General features: G+C 34.3%; 1 protein-coding gene across 2 annotated transcripts in view; it reads left to right on the forward strand.

The window, feature by feature from the left end:
- The first annotated feature begins 184 nt into the window (after positions 1-184).
- EED (embryonic ectoderm development) overlaps positions 185-21,356 on the forward strand; it is a 32,454-nt gene continuing 11,282 nt past the window's right edge. Inside the window, exons 1-6 of one of the 2 annotated variants that reach the window (XM_044666020.1) lie at positions 185-398; positions 7,133-7,285; positions 9,196-9,288; positions 11,421-11,486; positions 20,075-20,200; positions 20,758-20,839. In XM_044666020.1, coding sequence (XP_044521955.1) covers positions 285-398; positions 7,133-7,285; positions 9,196-9,288; positions 11,421-11,486; positions 20,075-20,200; positions 20,758-20,839 — 634 coding nt within the window. In that variant the 5' untranslated portion in view covers positions 185-284. The remainder of the gene's footprint in view (positions 399-7,132; positions 7,286-9,195; positions 9,289-11,420; positions 11,487-20,074; positions 20,201-20,757; positions 20,840-21,356) is intronic. The other variant, XM_044666019.1, reaches the window with a different exon arrangement.

The raw sequence follows: 21,356 nt of genomic DNA on the forward strand, positions 1-21,356 counted from the left end.
GGGGGGAGCCGCGAGGGGAGGGGGAGCGGAGGCCGCGCGGGCGGGCGCGCGCAAGCGCGCGCCCCTTTTTCAGCAGTGTGGCGGGGCCGCACGCCCGCCCGCCTCGGCGGCTGGGCGCGGTTTGCGACGGTGGGGGGGCCGGAGGAGGCGGTAGTGGTGGAGGAGGAGGAGGAGGAGGAGGCGGCAGTGGCGGCTTTGCGGCCGGCGCGGGCCGGGCTTGCTTGACGGCGGTGTGGCGGAGGCCGCGGCCGAGGCGGCAGGAGCCCGGAGGGAGGCGCAGGAACATGTCCGATAGGGAAGTCTCTACAGCGCCGGCGGGAAGCGACATGCCTGCGGCCAAGAAGCAAAAGCTGAGCAGCGACGAGAACAGCAACCCGGACCTGTCCGGAGACGAGAACGTGAGTGGCTTCCGCCTCCCGGCGCGGGTTTGGGGATCAGGGTAGACCGAGCCTACAGGGAAGCCTTTCATTCAGGCTCCTTCGTGGCCCCAATGTCCGCGCGGGACGAGTGTCATCCCGCGGGGTTGCGGCCGTCAGCCAAAGAGGAAGAGCCTCTGGACTGCGGGGAGGGGGCGTCGGGAAAAGCGGGGAGTGTGTGGGGGAGTTGTACTTCCTCACGGTTGCGGGGTGGCGCGGGCCGGAGTATTTGGAGAGGAGACTGACGACTTGTTTCTCCCTACCCCCCGGGTCTCTTTGGGAAGTACTTCTTTCGAAGGGGAGGATTGGGAGGGCAAGCAACTTCACCTGAGTTACCAGCTCCCTCCTCCCTCCCCCCTCCAGGATGGAGGAAGCATGTGGAATGCCCCAGGTCGTACCGGGTTGTGTAAAGAGGGCAGGATGTTCAAGCGTGGGCATGCGGCTTATGGGTACCACGGAGGGGAGTGTGGGGGATACGGCACTTGTGTTCGAGGCGAGAAGTGGAGCTTGGCGTGGACTTGACAGGTCGTTCATCCCACCTAGAACTTCGCCCTTCACCTGCACTTAACAGTTGAAGAAACTGGAGCGCAACGAATTGAAGGGACTTGGCTTATTGAGGGTATCTGGATACAGAGAACAAATCATAGAAGATCTGAACTGTAGAAAAGTTTATTTAAACTTAAAGAGAGTCAGTGTTAGGTAGCACCCCAACCATCCCTTCCAGCTTTGAGAAACATTTTTCTCCACGAATTAAAGTTTCTGTCCCTAGCAGGTGGTATCCTCATCATCCCTTCCAACTTTTAATATCAATTCTTTTCTTCGCACCATTGCTCTCTTATCTTTTGCCCCTAGTTTTGCACTGACTGTCTCTCATTTCTGGAATATATTCTCACCTCTATCTCTTAGGATCCTTCACTTTTCACCAGAGCTCAAGTGCAACCTACACAAAACCTTTACCTAAACAGTTGACTCCCAACACAGTTTCTTGACCCTTGATTTCCAAAATTTACTCCTTAATCCATTTGCACACAGATAGGTATGTATATGCACATAACATGTGCATATACTTATACATGCATATATGAATGTCTACACTTGTATTAGCTAGATTATATACACTGAGAAAAGAGATTTTAATTTTTACCTTTGTGTCCCAACAGCTAGCACACTGCCTGGCACATGTAAGGTGCTCAATAAATATTTTTTGATTGAAGGGACCTTAGAATTAATTTAATCCAGCCCCTTCCTTTGACAGTTGAGGAAACTGAGGCCATAAAAGAGACAATGATTTGCATAAGATTACACTGAGACTTCAACCCATGTCCTGATTCATCCCTTTTTCCATTCCTCACCCTGAACAGAAGGAAAGAAGAATCATTTAAATCTGAGTAATAAGGAATGCTGTGAAAAAGAAATCTGGAACCTTCAATAGGTCACTGGAGGAAATAGGTGGTCTTTAAGAAGCTATGAACCCTAACTTAATCAAGGAGATAAATGAGTTTTTCCTTGTAATTGTGGATAGAGAGCCAGCCTCAAAACCAATTCTTGACTATCCATTAACTGTGTAAGCCTAGGCAAATTACTTAACTTCTTAGTGCTCTAGGCAGTTCTCAAAGTAAATCTTGGAAAAGGTGCCAGCCTTGGTAAATGGAGTTTCTTCACCTGAATATTCCTGGTGCTAGGGAAATCACAGGACAGACCCTCTCTCTATTTTACTCAATTTGTCTATAGTGAACTATGTCTTGAAGTCATTTTGGTGTTTATTTTAAAGTAACTGATTTTTCAGAAGTTCATAGGTAGTGTCTTTAAGTATTTTAAGTCAGTCCCAGGTTTTATTTTTTATAGGTCACATTCATGAAAGCATTCAGACTTAAAATTTTAAAAATAATTAACAATATAAAAATGTACATAGCAAAATTTTGGGAGTCTTTAGCATTGTGTTTTTTAAGTGTAGTATATGGTTGTGTAGCACCCCAATTCAGAATTTGGTACTTTTTGATTCTAGACTTGTTTCTATTTTAAGGAACCAGTGATTATTTTTAGAAATAAATTATTTAATCTCAGTTCTTCAGTTTCATCAGCAAAATGGGAATAAAACTACACAGCTATGGCGATAGTATGAGATTATAAGGAAAAACCATTTCTTATACTACTACTTTTATATTCTCCTCCAACCTTGACCCATATTGGGTGCTGGGTAAACATTTGATTTTTCTGGGTAAAAATTAGTGAAATTTATGTGAAATTTATTTAGAAGTTCCATACAAAATGCAGGTCTGACTTTCTTGCCCTTTAAACTTTAGTGGCTCCCTGTTAACTAACATTATAAAGCGTTTTTTTATGGCAGACTATCTTGATAAGTGCTACTTGACAATAGCATTGAAGATGGAAGGCTGAAAAACAGTGAATGAATTCAATATTATCCTAGGATACTTACTTGATTTTTGTATTTCTGGAAGGCTTAGCTATGTTTTGTTTATTTTGAAAACTTAAAAAGTTATTTATGGTCAAAGGTAGCCATGAAATTCTTTAGGGATTTCTACTAAAACATTCCTGTTTTTAAATTTGTTTTGATCTTTTGATATGGAATTATTTTTGGTACTTGTTTCCAGTTCTGCATTCCTTTGATCCTGTTGTTTTCTTTTGTTCTAGCAACCTGTTTTGTGCTTTTGTGGTTTTAGGATTCTATTGCTGATATTCTAATGTTCTTGATTACATACAAATGAGGGCCACAGATTTAGTGCTATAAAGGGGTTCCAAGGTCAGTTAGTCCATTTCCCTTATTTTATAGATGAAAGAACGAGATTAAATGGCTTCTTTAAAATCACAGAAAAATGTATACACAATAGAACTTGGACTCAAATCTTAAGTTCTCTGCTTCTAGCTCTCCAACTCTTCTTTGACAGTAAAGCATGCGATTTGTAGATGAATACTTTTTATTTTAGACTCAATATTCTTATTGTACATGTGAATAATTAGTAAAAGATTACTGACTCTTCTTTTTGCTTTATGCTAATCTTTTTAAAGAAGACAGTGTTGATGCATAATTTAAAACTTAAGTTAAATCGAAGTCATCTTGTCAATATTAGAATCAAACCTAGCAGGTTTGAAAGAAAAGAAAAGCTGTATGTTAGGGAGATAGGTTAGGGGAAAGAATAATAGAAGTATGAGTGAAGAGTCAAAAGAAATGAAATAATTTTATAATTCTTAGTTGATTAAAAATACAGTGCTGAAGAGTAAGAAAAAAAATGCCAGAAATAATAGAAAGAATAGAAATCTGATGACAGTTGCCTCAAAGGAAAGCCAGAACTAATCTATTTAATCTGTAATCTTTTAGCTTTAGTAAGATAGGAGAAACATTAAAAAAAAAAACAGTATCTTGGTTTAGTGGTAGAAAGCAAAGCACTGAGAATTAAGAGCCTAGATTATAGACCAAGTTCTTGTTTAAAAACAGTGATAAGTTTTAGAAAGAAATGTCTTAATGACTCTGTTCCTCAGTTTCTTTATCTGTGAAATGAGAATAACATTTTCACAGCCATCCATATGCTATTCAAAAAATTGTTGGTGGAAACTATTGTACAGCTACTTCTATATTTTCCCAGTACGTTGGCTACTAGTATACTAAGGACTTGGTAAATGTTTGATTAGGAGTATAAAATGAATTCAAAGAGGTGAAATTCATGTTCTGCATGAACATGAAGTGTAGATATCACCACATCATTTTCTTGTTCTAAAAGGTTATTACCTCTGGGATAAAATACAGACCTTTCTATTTAACATTTAAAGCTTTTTTGAATCTGCTTCTAATCCATCCAAACAGTTTGATTACACATTACCCCCACCCCCAAAGTGCTCCATATTCCAGGTAAATTGGTCTAGTTGATTATTCCTTATATCTAACATTCTTTCTCTGGCCATAGATTGTGCTTTATGCCTGGACAATGCTCTTTTAGCTCAAATCTGCTATTTGGATCCCATAACTTCCTTTAAGCCTCAGGGCCCCAGCACTACCTCTTTCAAGAAGCCATTCCTAATTTACCCCATCCATTTATTATTTATGTCACTGTTGTTTCCACTGAATAGAAAGTAAGTTCCTTGAAGTTGTTTTATCCCTGACAACTGACATATATAAAAGATCCTGAATAAATATTAATAAATATGAAATGTTTTATATTTGTCTCAAATCTATGTCTTTTTCTACTGAAAAGTCAAGATTATAGAAACAAATAAAAATAATCAAGTTGACTACTGCCTTATAGAGAAATAAAAGATGTTGGGTTAATTATGCATGTTCTTTTTCTGCTATTTTTTGTGTGACCTTGGATGAATTTATAACCTCTTTGGGCTTCAGTTTTCCTCATCTGTAAAATGAAGGGATTAAATTATCAATATCAGCAAGTATTAAGAGCCTATGTGTGTTAGGCACTCGATGTACTATTTGGCAATACAAGTACACAGAAAGTTAAACCATTCATATTCGCATTGAATACATTTTAGTGACAGAGGCAAGTATATGCAAAATATACAGTGTGTATATATATTTATATATATATACATGTAAAGTTAATAAAAGTTATAGTAGTTAAATACAAGGTTGTTTGGGAGGGAAGGAACTAGCAGTAGGGAGATCAAGAAAGGTTTCATGCAGTAGATAGTGACTGAGCAGGTCTTTAAACTTTTGAGAGCCACTCAATCTCTAGATCTATGATTCTGATTTTGACTTAACTAGAAGAAAAATGGATTTTTAGAGACACAACAAATAGCAGAGGGGGAGGGGGTTCTATAAATTGCCAAGCTACTAATTACAGGATATTTTAGCCAAAGAAATTTCTGACAAATCCTATTTCTCAGTGGTTTCTAATCCTTCTGAGTATTGGGCACCTGTCAATGTAAAAAAGTTTCACCGACACTCCTCAGTATAGTAGTTGTTGCAGAAGATAGGTGCTATTTGTCATTATGTATGAGTTCAGTAACACTTTAAATGTATTTGTATTTTTACAACAGCATCAACATACATTTGAAAAATAGTAGAAAAACATGTATATGTGAGAAGTATTATTTATCAAGTCTAGAAAAGGTATGTTTGCTTACTTAATATATAGTCATTAATGAGATATTAGCTTTTGTTATTGTAGGCCCTTGCCCAAGAGTCCAACCCTCAGAATTTAGAGACTAGTATGATAGGTTTTAGATATATGAAAATGAAAGAAGGGGGGAATATTCAGGGAAGAGTATCATTTATTTTATCTTATGTACCTAACTTGAAAATTTCAAATTTCATCCCCTTCTAAAGAATAAACTTTATTTTTATTTTTTTCTCCTAGAATTAGGGTGTCCAAAATGAAACATGTTATATATTTAATATCCTATGAGTTGCATCATTGGGGGAAAAAGATGCTTGTATAGCATATATTTAAGTTAAAATTAGTTTTATCTTGAGTATTTCATGATAGCCATTTAATTGGGGGATATAGTGTTGTGAATCTCACAAAAGCAACTTTGGGAATCTCAATTTTAGGATCACCAGAGGGAAATTTTCAGTGGTTTTAATTTAGAGAAAAGAAGCTTTAGCTTAATTATACTGAGAAAGTTTGAAACAAAATTAGCTTAAATTGTATCACAAAGAACAAACTCAGATGTTATGAAGAACTTAATAGTGATTAAGATTTTTAAGACATTGGACTATGATATCAAGGGCAGTTAGGAAGCTACCTCTATAGATTAAAGAAAAGGGAGAAATCTTTCTGGGGAGACTTTAAGTTTGTTCTAGAAGGAAGACTACTACTCAATGTCTAATCAAACCCCAATCTTTAAGGGTATGCAGATTTTACTTAGTTTTGAATGCTTCCAGAATGCCATCAGAGCTTTTTCATTTTTCTTAATGTTCTTTCACTCTTTTTTCCCTCAAAATAAATATACATGAGCTCTAATCACCAAGGATTTCTGTAAAGCTTGAATCACTTAAAGAAGAGCTCGAAGGAAAATTTAAGAAATTAGAAGAGATGTTACCTTGTTAACCACACTTCGGGAATTTTATTATTCCCATATCTGATACATTCTTTATATTCACCCATCCTAATTTGAGAAAGTTACACCAGGAGTACTCAGTGTAGGCTTCAGTCATAAATATGTTTCTGAAGTATAAGCCTATGAACTATAACTGTAGCAGCTTTTTACCAAAGACTTAATAACCATCTATAGGACTTAAAGACTGAATTTTTACAACTAACTCCTATTTTTCTTCTTGTGTTTGTCTTCCACTCCTGGTGTCTTTGATTCTTTGTTTTTAACCCCCTAATCCTGAGTTGTGGCTATAGAGAAATATTAGGTAGAAATTTTAGCTATTTTACTGGTTTGCTATTTGATTGAATTGGGAAATATGAGTCTAGATTATTTTATTCATTTTATATATAGAGAGTTTGATAAGGAAAAGTTAGATGACTTACCTAAAAGACTGAATTGGGGCTAGAGCATGGCCAGGTCTCCTGACTCCCAGTACCTACCTTTGCATTATCTTGGACTGCCTTTTCCACTCATATGGTTGGGCAAATTTTAAACTTAATTTGAGATCTCTTTCCCTTTTTGCAAACCTTGCTAATGAATTATTTCTTTAAGAAGAATTAAGAATGATTAGCCCCACAACAAAAACGAAATAACATTTGCTTCTAAATACAGTGCTATAGTTTTTAGTTATATTTCCTAATTTGCTTTTGCAGGATGATGCTATCAGTATAGAAAGTGGCCCTAACACTGAAAGACCTGATACTCCAACAAATACCCCAAATGCCCCTGGAAGGAAGAGTTGGGGAAAGGGAAAATGGAAGTCAAAGAAGTGCAAATACTCTTTCAAATGTGTAAATAGTCTCAAGGTATGTGGAAGAAAAGTACAGCCTTATGAGTTTGAATTATAGATTTGAAAATTATTTTGTAACGATTAATGTTTTAGATTCAAAGCATCCTATCAAAGTAAGATTACTTTGAAAATAAAATGCGTATTTTCTAGCTTAGGCTGCATTTATTAGAATGTTATCTCAGAATGGCCGTTTCCTTCTTTTAATAAGATGTTTTATTTTTTGAAAACCCTACTTGCTGGCACCAGCTAATTGAAAAGACTGACCATGATCCATTAATTTTGAGTCAGCCTACATTAAACCATGGCGTAATTTGTATAGAATTTTATTTTTTCATTGATTTCTGATGTACGCGTCTGTATGTTTTTAAAGGGCAAGGTAGAATTTCAATTTCAATTATTTTCAAATGCTTCTTTTTGTAGGAATAGATGGTATTTTTATTATACTCAGGCTGACCAAATTTTTGTCATCAGCATGGCAATAGAATTTTCCTTTAACTTTTTCAGGTTAAATTCTGTGTACTTTTTCCCTCTTCTTTTCCCCTTTAATAGTTTAAATTATATAAATTTATGAAGCTAAAACCTAGGTTAGCTTTAATTTCTTAGTATCTAATTAATATACTTAGGGCAAGAGTATAAAAATTTATGGTGACTAATTTTTTTGGAAACTACTTTTCTTTGGAAGTATAATTTCTAAATGGAATGACTAAGTTGTTTCATTAAAATGATCATTATGCTTTGTTCTACGTGTTATTATAAACATGGCAGTTCTGAAAATTATTTTTTGCTGTTTATTTAGGTTCTTTTAGTTAATATTTAAGTGCTTAGGAAACTAAAATGGCTGCTTTCCAGATGACAAGAAATGAAAGTTGAGTTTCTCTTTATGAAGTGGCACAAAAATTTACTGTTTTAAGCACCCTGAAAATGAATAGGAGAAAACTAACTTTTATATTGCCAGTAAACTCCTAATTCCCCACAAAGCTTTTGTGAATCAAGTTGATAACCCTTTTTTTTCCTTTTACATGCACTTAAGTCTTCTGTTTTGTTTTCGTGAAAGTAATGATTCTTTTGAAGTAAACCTTTTTTTGGTCATATATGTGTTTCTTAATTCCTAATCTCAAAATTGTTAATTTTGGTAGCTCATGGCCACCAGAAATCTATGAATTGTTTTAGATTTTTATTCTACAAGAGAAAAGAGAAAATAGGTGCTACTCTACAATCTGAAAAATGTAATATGATAAATTTTGGTAACCAGTTTTGGTACAATTGAATGTAACAGACTTCTACTAGCAACAATGCAATGACCCAGGACAATCCAGAGGAACTTAGGAGAAAGAATGCTATCCACATCCAGAGAAAGAACTGTGGAAACAGAAATGCATTAGAAAAATATATGATCAAACACATAATTCGACAGGGATATGGTCAGGGTTTTGATGTTAAAGGATGACTACTGCAAATATGAATAACATGGAAACAGATTTTAAACAAATGATACATATATAACCCAGTGAAATTGTCAGCTTCAGGATTGGGGGAAGATCATAGATCATGAATCATGTAACCATGGGAAAATATTCTTTAAAAAAAAAAAAGTACCCAGTTTATGCAGTTGAAAATATTATTTTTAGATGTCTTTCGAACTTAGGTCCAAATATATAAGCTATATTCAGGTATTTTGGATAAATGTATAAGTGTTAGCCATTGCATATTTTGAGGTTTTGAATATTTTAATTCTATTAATCTACCCACTATTTAGAAATGTGTAAGATTGGTATATAGTTAAAATACTTGCTGTTTTTCATCAGGTCAATTAATGTGTAATATTAAATTTAAGTTCTAAAGGGGAAGGTAATTTATAACCGTTTTTTTACCTTTTAGGTTTCTAAACTATATTAGTTTTTCTAATGGTATTTGTTTCACTTATAGGAAGACCACAACCAACCATTATTTGGAGTACAGTTTAATTGGCACAGTAAGGAAGGTGATCCCTTAGTTTTTGCAACTGTAGGGAGCAACAGAGTGAGTATAATGTTAAAGATGTTTTCTTTTCAGCTCAGATATTAAAGATTTTAAGATGACTAAAAAGTTTATTAAATCATTAAACATTTATTAAATTAATATCTTTTGCTAGGCACTGAGGATGCAAAGACAAACAAAATGACCTTTGACTTCAAGGAATTTACTCCATTTTGATGGTTTTGTACAATGGTTCTGAAATAATGAATTTTGTATAAATAATCTGAGATTTAAAAAAAAAAACTACAGTTGGACATTTAAATTCCTTAACATGAATAAATCATACCAAAAGTTTTCAAATTAAAATTGCTTAGTCAAACATTTCTCCCAGTTTCTCATGCAAGATACTATTATGTTTGGTTATAAAAACACTAAAGCTCTTAAGTGAATGGATTTGGATGTTTCTCATTATTTAAGTCTATTCAGTAGGTATGAGTTTACTTTAAAAAAATATTAATAGACAACTTTATTCTTGGTTCATTCTTTACTGTTTTCTAAAAAAGTGAAACTTGATATAAGATAGATGCTTCTTGGTTATTGTCTAAGGAGATTTTTTTGCAATATCAAAAAGATCTTGGCCATCCTTTAAAGGGGATTCCTCTAGCATAGATGCTGAGGCTTCATTCATTATACCTGTTCTAGGTTCTTCCTGCTTGACATAAGTTTCAGAATTTATATATTTTCCCAAGATTCACCACTAAAGTTGATAATATGGGGTGAAGTGCCATTTAAAAATTCTGCTTTGCAAATAAGATGCATGCCTTTTCAACTTCAGTTTTTACCTTTGGTTTTCTAACTCTTTTTAACTTAAAAAGGATACAGAGACAAAATAGTTTCAAGCAAAGAATGAGGCTACTTAGTACCTTTTGGCTTGTGGGAAACATAGTCATCACTTATATTAAAGATACTTAAAACATTTTGTAAAATCTAGGATGGATAAAACATTGTGCCCTGCTCAATTGATCATAGAAATTTTTTTATTCTAGGCCTGTTTTTTAATTGGTATAGGGAATTCCCTATAAGGAAACTCCCTTTACACATAGCTTAGCAACTACATTGCAATTGTCTTTGAAAGTTGCCTAGATTACTGAGAGGTTAAGTGACTTACCTAGAATTATAATCCAGGCTTTCCAGGCCAGCTGTCTGTCTACTTCATGGTGCCTCTTGCATTACTGACAAAAGTCAACTTCTGATCATGTATTTTGCTAGGCATCTTTAAAAATTATCCTTTTCGAAGCTTAACCTACAAAGGAATTTAATCCATCAATTAATGATTAAATGGGCTCTGTTCTATATTTGGGAGATAAAAAGAAAAAGATCCTGGTGCTAGTTGTTATGAGTAGAGGAAAGGAATTAGTTTAAAATGATCGATGTTTCTGTTGTTTATATGTTCTAAAATAAAGTGGATAGAATTGTATTGTGACATAATTAAACTGTTATCTTAAAAAGGAGTACATTATTTTTATGTACTTAATACAGATGTGGCTAACTCACTGAGTTTAAAAGAACTGTGATAAGTTATATATAGGATCTTTGTCAAGTTCTCATATTTTAAAACTTGAATAATATTGGCCAATAATATTGGCCCTTTCAGATTTGCAAAATGTTTTACATAATTCTCTCTTCTGATCCTTTCAATCACCCTATAAACTGGGTACTATGAATACTATAAAGTGGTGAAAGTGAGTCACAAGAAAGGTTAAATGACTTTTCCAGGGTCCTACAGTAAATGCCTGAGGTAGGATTTAAATACAGATTCTTGACTCTGAGGTTACTAATCTATCAGCTAGTCCATCCTGTTCTAGAGATAGTATACTTAAGATCCTTAATGTTCATCATTTGCTACCAGAAAGTTTACTGATTATTTCCATTTGGCATAAAAGCAGAATTATTCAAATTTCAAATTATATAAGGATTTATAAAAAGTATTTGAAAGATGGGAAAAATCTTATTGTTTATCACATGTATTGTGAAGTAAAACTATAATTGTTGACTTAAGACTTGATAGAGATTCTGTTTTGAAGCAATGGTTTTTATAGTGTTTTAATATGTTTTCTTAAAATAGACTTCTTTAAAACTTACAGAATAAACTTCTTTATCAAGATTAAACATGCTGTTCATTTTGTTTTCATCAGGTTACACTATATGAATGTCACTCACAAGGAGAAATCCGGTTATTACAGTCTTATGTGGATGCTGATGTATCCTTCTCTAAAGTACATTATATTTTTTGTGGATATGTGTATTGACTTGAAATAAGGACATCATCCTTGCAAAAAAAATGCTCTAAGTTAATATTCTAAAATTTGCATTGATCTTCATTAATTTCTCTTTGTGCTCTTCTTCCATAACTTTATTGTTCCCTGTATTACTAGATTCATAACATAACTGACATTAGTATAGTGTTTTAAAGTTTGCACAGGATTTTACAAACATTCTATCATTTGCTCTTTTCCCAACAACACTGTGAGTGAGACAGGTGCACTATGAGTATCCTTATTTATATTTTACAGAAGAGGAATAGTATCAGAGTGTGACTTTGCCACGGTGTAGCCATTGTCAGAGGCAAGAGATTCTAATTCGAGAATTTTAAATTCTAATCTATATTTGTTCCTGTTCTATGAATTTCTTTTCTGTTTTGAGCCTTACCAGAGTTTTTTATTATTCTCTCTTGGGAGTCCACAGAATTCTGGATTTCATCAGGCATTAGATTATTTAATCTCTTTAAGGACTTAGTATTCTTCCTTCCTTCTGGTTTTTGAATCCTCTTAGTTGATTTATCTACTTGTGTTCTGAATTTTAATAGTGGGTTTTTCCTCTTAAGTCTTTGGTGTTTCAGGCTTTTTATATATTTACTGGTTGCCCAAATTTCTGACTTATCCCAGTTTGCTGATGGCCACACTCATCCCACACCTCAGTCTTTCCATGTTGAGGAATATAGGGTTCATCAATCTAGGTCTCCCTTCTGAGTGCTCTTTGGTACTTAGGTCTCTGTGCTTAATTCCCATTTAGACCTAAAGTAGCCACACTCACACTGATTCCTCTATCCCAACCCTCCCTTGATTCTCCTTTTTTCTTGTGACTAGGTTGAATCATTGTCTTGTGCTTCTTCGTAGGTGTGGAGGGTTTTTAAGCAGAGTCTCTACAGCAGGGGTCGGCAATGTATGGCTCTCGAGCCATATCTGGCTCTTTCTGTAGGAGCCATAAAGTCAATTTTTTTCAGGTGCTGTTACAAGAGCGCGCACTGTTACAGGAGTGTGCACTGTGAGCACTGTACGGCTCTCACGAAATTACATTTTAAAAAATGTGGCACTTATGGCTCTCACGGCCAAAAAGGTTGCCAACCCCTGCTCTACAGTTTTGGAAGTCTATAATTTGGGCCGAGCTCCAGTTAGAAGCTCTCCCTCTCCACTTCATGTGATTGTTGAGTCAATGGTCATGGGAAGGAGTGTTGCAATAGTATATGCAGGGGATTGGGATAGAAACCCTTAAGATGGACCCAGACACAAGTTCTAGAGTCCACGCCAAATAAATATATTGGCTAATGACTAAAATGCTTAAAGTTAGCATTTTAAGTTTTAGACTTCCCTAGTGTTCATTCATAAAGATGTTGCCTTTTGGGGCTGCTGCCTTATCTAGTTGGTAATTACTCTAAATCTAGTTCATAATTCTTTTTTCTTGTTTTTTTGGGGGGTGGGTTAGAGAAGAGCCTATAGAAAGTAACTAATGTGTTACCTTACTAGTTACTATCATAATACTCAGAATATCTGTATTTTCTACCCATTTTACTCTTTTACTTATTTCTTTTCCTGATGGCTACCAACTCCTTAGAGGTAGGAACTGTTTTGTTTTGTCTTTATTTCCTTAGTATTTAGCAGGTACCTGGGTTGTATTAGGAGTTTAATAAGTGCTTGTTGATTGATTGAAAATGGTCAATAATAATATTGTGAATATTGGATCCAGGAGGCTTTGAAAAAGTTTCTGTTGCCTCCATCCTTCTTAAATAATCTAGAGCCATGGTGACAGACAAACCTATGGCATTCATGCCAGAGAGGGCACGCAGAAACTTCTCTGTGTGCACATGCACCCATTATCTACCAGAGTATTACTAGAAAGCCAGAGGGACTCAGGGTGGAGCTGCTGCTCTCTTCCCCCTCTCCACCATGCCTAAAGACATTTTTTCACTTCACCTGCACTGCAGCCCAATGGGAGCGCTTTCTCCTTCCTGTCTGGGGTGGGTGGCACAGCATGGCACTTGGTCTCTAAAAGGTTTGCTATCACTGATCTAAGGCATTAATAATTCATGATAAAGTATTTGAATATCATCCTAGATTCTTTAGTGTGGTATTCACAGCCCTCTGTAAGTTACCTCTGCTTGCCTGGCCTAACATTATCTCCCTTTAATCACCTATATAAACCCTCAGGTGGTCTTCCAGTCACTGAACATAGCTCATTCATTCCTGTCTTTGTTATGGAGGAAAAAAACTCTGAATTTGGAGTCACAGGGCTTCAATTTCCTTATCTGTAAAATGAGTAATTTGGACTAAATAACCTCTTATAATATCTCTTCCAGTTCTAAAGTTTATGATCAGATGAGCTATTGCTCATATTATTCCTCCCTGGAAAATGATTTCCTTATTCCTTTTTGACTCCCAAATTTTGTGTATTTGTCTATTTCAGGTTATTCTCACATTAGTAAGTATAGATAGTTGAGTTCAGCATATGTATTCAACTCTTCTGTTCTCTTTGTCTACCTTCGCTAAACTTTTATAACAGTATCCATATCATACAATATGGCTACTTGATAGGTATTAAAGGAAATACTTTAGGAAAAGCTTGAAAGCTATTGGAAGTCAAAGGCTGGATTAAGACTTGGATGTATGTTCATGTAGAAAAGATTGCTGCATAATAGCCTTAGAGTTAAGTAGTGATAGGTAGATGGCCTGTAGGGTCTTTTCCAGCTCTGACATTTCATGATTCTAAGTTGAAGTTTATCCAGATCAGTAAGCTGAGGAGATGATATTGTTAGAGAAATTGAAAATAGAATTAATTGGAAAAGTCTTCAGAAGAATCAGTTGAATTTTTGATTGATAATCACATTCTTTTCTACTAAGTACCTACTATATGCTGGTTGTTGGGTTCACAAAGATGAAAAATGCTATGCTTTTTGTTCTCAACTTTATATTTATCTAAAAGGCAATAGAGGATGTTAAAAGTGAGAAGATGAGTAGGAGAGAGATATGATCACACCTGTGACTTAGGAACATTATTTTTGTAGTTTGTGTAAGGGAATGAAAAGAGGAAGAACTGGAGGCTAGAAGGGAAAAGAGATCATGCAGGATTAAAAGTATTACATTTTTCTTTGGCCTTGTTACTTGATTTTAATTTGGCCTACATGAGGACTCAAAACAGCAGGTTCATTAATATAGTTAGCATTGGTGTGAAAAAATGCCTTAGGTATGATAGAGTTCTGTATTAAGATCAATAATGTGTGGCTTATTAAGTAGTGATGATTGCCTTGAAGTTTTAACAGTTCTTAAAGCTATAAAACAGCATTTATGGCTATGCTTAATCACTCTAAAATAGTGGCTCTTAAAGTGTAGTTCAGTGTAATTTTGGGGTCCCCCAGAGTCTTTCAAGGGATTCCAGAGGTGAATATTATTTTCACAATTAGAAAAAAAGGTTGTAATTTCTAACATGATAAATGTGCTGTACATAAACTCTTTTTTTGGGATTTCTCAAGAGTTTTTAAGTCTAAAGTCTTGAGACCAGAAAATTTGAGAACTACCACTATGCAAACACTTCCATTTTCCTACTTAAATAGTAAAAATCCTTATGGGGAAAAAAACGTAAAATGGTTCTGGAACTAAACTGTAGCAAAAGTTTTTGAGATTGAGTGAGTAGGTAGAAAAGTGGCATATGAGTTTCACTCCAGACAAATCCACTTAGGGAAATGTGGTGTGCCTACTCTAAAAGTAGACTATGAAACATTTCAGTTCAAGAAAGAAATCTAAGAATCATTTGTAGACTTTTGGAGCTTTTGGTTTCTAATATTGTTACCAGAAGACCTTCAAAATGTTGATCATTGAAAATTCATTAGGAATAAAGCAGAAACATTCCATTTTTTTACAAAAACTTGGTTTTTCCACACACTCAGTAGTGTGCATGTTTCTTTTTTGTGTGCTTCCAAATTTTAGTTGAATTAGAGAGGTATTACGGAAAAAAACACTTTATAAATGATTAAGAGAGGGCAGTCAATGACTGCTGTGTTTAAAAGTCTGAAAACTAGGATTTTTCCATTTAGAAAGATGAAAGTTGTGGCTTTTGGTATATAGCTGATTTTAAAAATTGAGAGTGATATAGATAAAAGTAAATAGACATTCACTAAATAGTGTATTAGATTTTAAGGGTTATTCCTTGAAACTTGAAAGAATTAAGTTTAAAACAAAGTAATAACTTAAGCTGAAAGGTAAGGAACTTTAAAAAGTCATTACCTCCAAGAAGGGAGTATAAGCTGAAAATAGTACTGGGTTCAAAAAAGAAGTTAAATGTATGAAGGACAAAAACTACTGGATTATTAAGGAAATAATAGAATATCTTGCGTTTATGTCAAATAATGCATCTTTAGCCCTCCAACAAGAAAGTCCATTTTTAATAATCATGTAGAATACTGGACTGGATAGCACCTTGATTTTACACAGCCCAGTTTTTTTGTTTTTTTTTTTTGTCTGTGACTATCTTTATGCACTGATTACGTAAATAAATTAATGCATTAATTTAGCTTTTTTCACAGTGTGAATCATTATATATGGTTTATAAATTTTAATGACTTGTCATTTTTAAGGTGTTTTTTCTTTTTTCTTCATAGATAATATTTTTAACATATTTTTTCCAGTTAACATGTAAAATCTTAACGTTTATTTTTAAATTTTTTGAGTTCCAAATTCTCTCCCTCCCTCTTGCAATTTGATACAGGTTTTACATGTGCAGTCATGCAAAACATATTTAGATTAGTCATGTTATGAAGGAAAACAGACCAAAAAAGAAAAATAAAGAGGTTTTAAAAGGCATACTATGATCTGTATTCAGATTCCATCAGATATTTCTCTGGAGGTGTATAGCATTTTTCATCATGAGTTTTAAGGTGATTTTTCAATATGATTTGTTTAATGCTTATACATTAGCCATTGGTAAAGATAATAAATACGTAGCCCTTGAAAATTCAAAATTATTTGTTTTCAAGTTACAATATTTACAGAATTCTCCCATTTATTGTTTTTCACTATTCAAAAACTTTAATTACTACCTTGTTTTTTAAGTATTCAGATATTTAGTACTCAAGTGAATCTTTGCTTTCATCAATGTAGATATTAATAATTCAGACTGAAGCCCATCTATCCTTGCCCATTCTATATGTCCCTTGGTAAGTTCACCCTTAGAGCACCATGCAATATGACAGAGACTTTTCTTGCTTGCTCCTGACATCTTGAGGATATCAGTGGAATGCAGGGATTTTCCACTGGTTCTCCCTTGTTATCTTCTTTGGACCAGCACATTCAGCTCTTTTATAATATCCTTTACTGTCATTCTTTGAAATTCCTTATTCCATGTATATTTAATTATAGCCAGCAAATACCAGCCATGTACCTTTTTGTTTGCCCTCTACTATTTATCCTTAATTCTTTGGAAACTATAATGTTCCATGACTTAAAGCCATTTATTACTATTGGTAGAATATTAATATTAAAACAATAGTATTTTGTTTCTGAGAGAAGCTTAGAGACCTTATGAGAATATTGCAATTTCCATAAAAACCATCCATTCTATTCATTTCCTTTTTATTTCTGGGTCTAATTCATAGTTAAACTAAGCTCAGTCTGCTCCTGGCACCTTACTCAAAGCATTTGCAGCATAATAAGACTTGTCAGGCCTGTGCCAACTGGTAAAGTTTTCAAGAACCCATATTTACCACTGCACCATGATAAGGAATGACAGTAGGACTTTATGAAAGATTTTTTTCACTTGAATATCAATCGACACTAAAAGCAAGTTATTTTGGAAAGGCAATTTTTTTTTTAAATTACATCAAAACACTGGGTTAGTTTTTTAAAAAAATGACAGTAGTTATAGTAATTTCAACATGTTATCATATTACCTTGGAATTTTCCAGAATGAAGATGTTATATTTTTTAATTTCTTTTTCTTTATTAAATATCAACTACACATAAAATAATTGAGCAAAATTCTGTTCTATTAAACCACCATAAAGTCATTAAATATTTGAAAAAAGTTATTGCAACATGAACTGAAGGATGTCTGCCTCAATTTTAGCAAAGAATTAATCCCTCTTTGATCATAGTTTCAAAATAGTGTCTTGGAGGTATGAGAAGATCCATTGATTTATAGCAAAACAAAAAGATAGTTGCACTGCTATTGGAAATTCTTCTATTGCACCTACTAGGTTCCTTCTAAGTTGTTAATCATTACGCTAAAAAAACCATCCCTTAAACAGAAGCCAAGCCTTTAAATAGTTATCTGCTTATTCTTTTAGGGCAACAGGAAAATGAGCAGCAACAGCATAAAGTGGGAGAGCAGGAAGAGCCACAGGTTTTACCAATAGGAATGTTTGGGGAGCTTCACTTGCCTAGTGCCAGGACTCCTCACTCTTAGGGCAGGGGTCTTTCTGCTACAACCGCTCATTTCCTCAATTGCAGCTGCCATTGCTCTAGTTCTGGTGCACCTCCTCTATTCTTAGTGTGTGAAAATTTATACATTGAGAATCCAGTTTGCCAAGAATGAAACTATACATGTGAAACCAAATGTCTCCTCACATTTAATCTGACCCTCAGATTCAATTAATTCTTTGTATCTTATTACAAACATTTTGCATCATTTCTCAGACTTTGATGTTAGCATTTGTATTTAAATAGCAGTTCTGATCTTACCAATTTTATTGAATGAGCCCTTTCCCTAGTAACTGATGTCTTCGGATATGTCAAAAATGCCATTGTGTTTATTTGTTTCTGTATGTCATATACCTAATATTTTCTGCTGATTGACCTCTCTTTTTTAACCAATACTGTATGGTTCAAATATTTACTGCTTTGTAGTATAATTTGAGATCTGGTACTGCTAGAAACATGCCATCACCATCATACTTAATTCAATGAAATAATTTTTAAAAATCAGTAAAAATTATAGAATTTGAGTTTGAAAGGACTTTAAGGACAATCTAGTCAAATCCCTTCCTTAAAAGAACCTCCACTATAACATACCTGACAAGTGGTTGTCTCTCCTATCCTTAAAAGACTTCCAGGGAGGGAGATCCCACCATCTTTTGAGTTAGTCCATTCTAGTTTTAGACATCTCTTGTTAACAAAGTTTTTCCTGATATCTAGCCTAACTTTTTGTCTTCGCAACTTCTATTTCCTGCCTTTGTCTCTTAATTTCTGTGTCCAGATAGACCAATCCTAATTCCTCTTCCCTTCAACTACTTTAAAGATAGTCATCACATCCTCCCTGAGCCTTCTCTTCTGCAGGCTAAATACGTCCCAAGTCCTTCAACTTATATGCTAAATGTTGGCCTTAGTATATAAAGATGACCCTTTCCATCTATAATGAGATCATGGATGAGAACATATAAGCATAGCTTTAGAGTTGAAAGGAACCTTAGACTACCTTAGATTGCTTACTAGGTGTCTCATCTATAGGCCACACCAAGGATCAATCAGTATATATTCCTGGTTTGCTGTTTGTGATCTTAAGAAAAGTCTTTCTTTAAATGAAGACAAAAAAAACCAAACCAAAACAAAAAAAACTTTGGCATTACAAGCAGGATGATTTCAAAAATACCTAGTATTTCAAAGTTTTGTTCCTGGCTTTGAGTTTTATCTAGAGGAGTATTCTCAAACTCAGATTGTATGTTTAATTTAAGTTTCTAGCCTAGATTTAGAGCTAGAAGGAATTGCTGAAGTCATTGAACTTTTATTTTACAGGTAAGGAAACAGACCTAGGTAGGTTAAAATAACACCAGGAAGTAAACAGCAAAACCAAGTTTTGAGTCTAAGTCCTCTGACTCCAAATTCATTCCTTTTTCTGTTTGAATTTTGACTTCCTAAATCTTAATTAGATATTTGAAAAAAGGACTACATAATTAATGGTCATAGAAAGATCCTATAATCGGCATAGTGAAGTTGGAAGAACCTCAGGTCTCTACCACAATTGTTGAAACCTTCCTTCTGACCATAGCATTTTATAATTGAAAAATTCTCAGCCAAATCTATACTTCAGATTCTTCTTATAACAAAGAATAAGGCTTTTGGGTGATCATATTCTAATGTTTGAAGTAGGAGCCCTATACTGGTAATGACTAAAACAGGAGAAAAATTAGATTTTCACTAAGAATATCTTTTAGTGTAAATAAATCACTTTTCAAATCTTAAAGCATTATGAATGTTAGCTATTATTAATTATTACACATTTGACTAATACAAATAGTTACGTAAGTTAGCATTAGCACCATTTGCAACTAAGGTGAAATAGGAAATTAGATGGGGGAGAAATGTGCTTTTTTTGGTTAGTTTAGATTTTTTTGGACCATTGTTACTTTTAAACCTTATGCTCTTAACTGAGTGATTTTAGTATTTATAAAAGGTACTCATAAAGCTATGACATATTAGTATATTTGAATCAAATAATAAAATATATATAATACTTTTTTCATAGATAAGTATGTTTAGAAGTAGTGGTGTTTTTAAAAGTTGTGTTCCTTAACAGTACTTTTTCTTAGGCTGATGAAAACTTTTATACTTGTGCATGGACTTATGATAGCAATACAAGCCATCCTCTCTTAGCTGTGGCTGGATCTAGAGGCATAATTAGGATAATTAATCCTATAACAATGCAATGCATAAAGGTAAGCTGCAGGTTAAAAACATAAATTTATTTTCCTTTCATTGGAGCTTTCTCATGCAGAATTTGTAACTAGTGAAATTTTGGCCTTGGGTAGAATGATTTTACTTTTCTAAGAGTCTATAGGCCTAATGTAATTTAAAACTGTATTTAACACACATAGTTGAAGTGAATTTCTACATTCTTAAAGGGGTGTTTTATTTGTGTAGTACATGTTTATCTAGTTATGGAAATTTCATAGGATTCCCAGTTTTTAGTCTTTCATATTTTTGTCATGACTGGAAAAAAGTGTACTAAAGAAAAGGAAGAACAAAGTACAGTTTTTTCTTTTTTTTCCTTTCTTTTAAAAATTTCCTCTTGTCTTCCCTCTCAGATTTTTAAAATTTTGTGCTCCACTCAGTTTTAAGTGCTTGGACACAGATTTAGAAAGGATCACATGAAGCCCATGTAAGCAGAAAGATATTTTAGTACCCAAGTCAGTTAAAATGAAAGTGATTTATAGCGCTATGAGATGAGGGTTTGTCATAGGAGAATGAACTATATCTTTAAAATTTATTTTAGCACTATGTTGGCCATGGAAATGCTATTAATGAACTGAAGTTTCATCCAAGAGATCCAAATCTTCTCTTGTCAGTAAGCAAAGGTAAGAAAAGCAACTTTTTTTCTAAGACCTACTTATATGTGAATGAAGCCAAGATCCTTCTTAGTAGTAGTTGAACAGGAATTATGGTAGAAAGTTATACCAAAAAAATCTTAGAAATATTAAAACAGTTGGGAATAAAAACAAAAAAGTTATGTTTTACAAACTGGCTAACCAAAGATCCTTTTAATCCTTTAAATTCACATATAGGCATAATATATATGCCTTGCTTATGATAATCTGACTGATTTACATTTTTGAAAATATATATTTACAAAACTTCTAGAATAGTGAATGATCTAGACTGATTTACAAAAGATTTTCCATAAAATGTCATTAGACAGTGCATTGTACATAGTTCTAGCACTATAGACTTTCAGGGGATTATACTTTCCTTCCCAATGATCCTTGTCTCTTTTCCTAAGTCTGAACCCACTCAAACTCATCATGGGTTCATAGAAGTTGGTGACTCACAACCCTTGTTTCTTAAGACAACTGAGTCACTCATACTCTTGAGAGT

Source organism: Gracilinanus agilis, chromosome 3 (assembly GCF_016433145.1).
Source record: "Gracilinanus agilis isolate LMUSP501 chromosome 3, AgileGrace, whole genome shotgun sequence".
NCBI lineage: Eukaryota > Metazoa > Chordata > Mammalia > Didelphimorphia > Didelphidae > Gracilinanus > Gracilinanus agilis.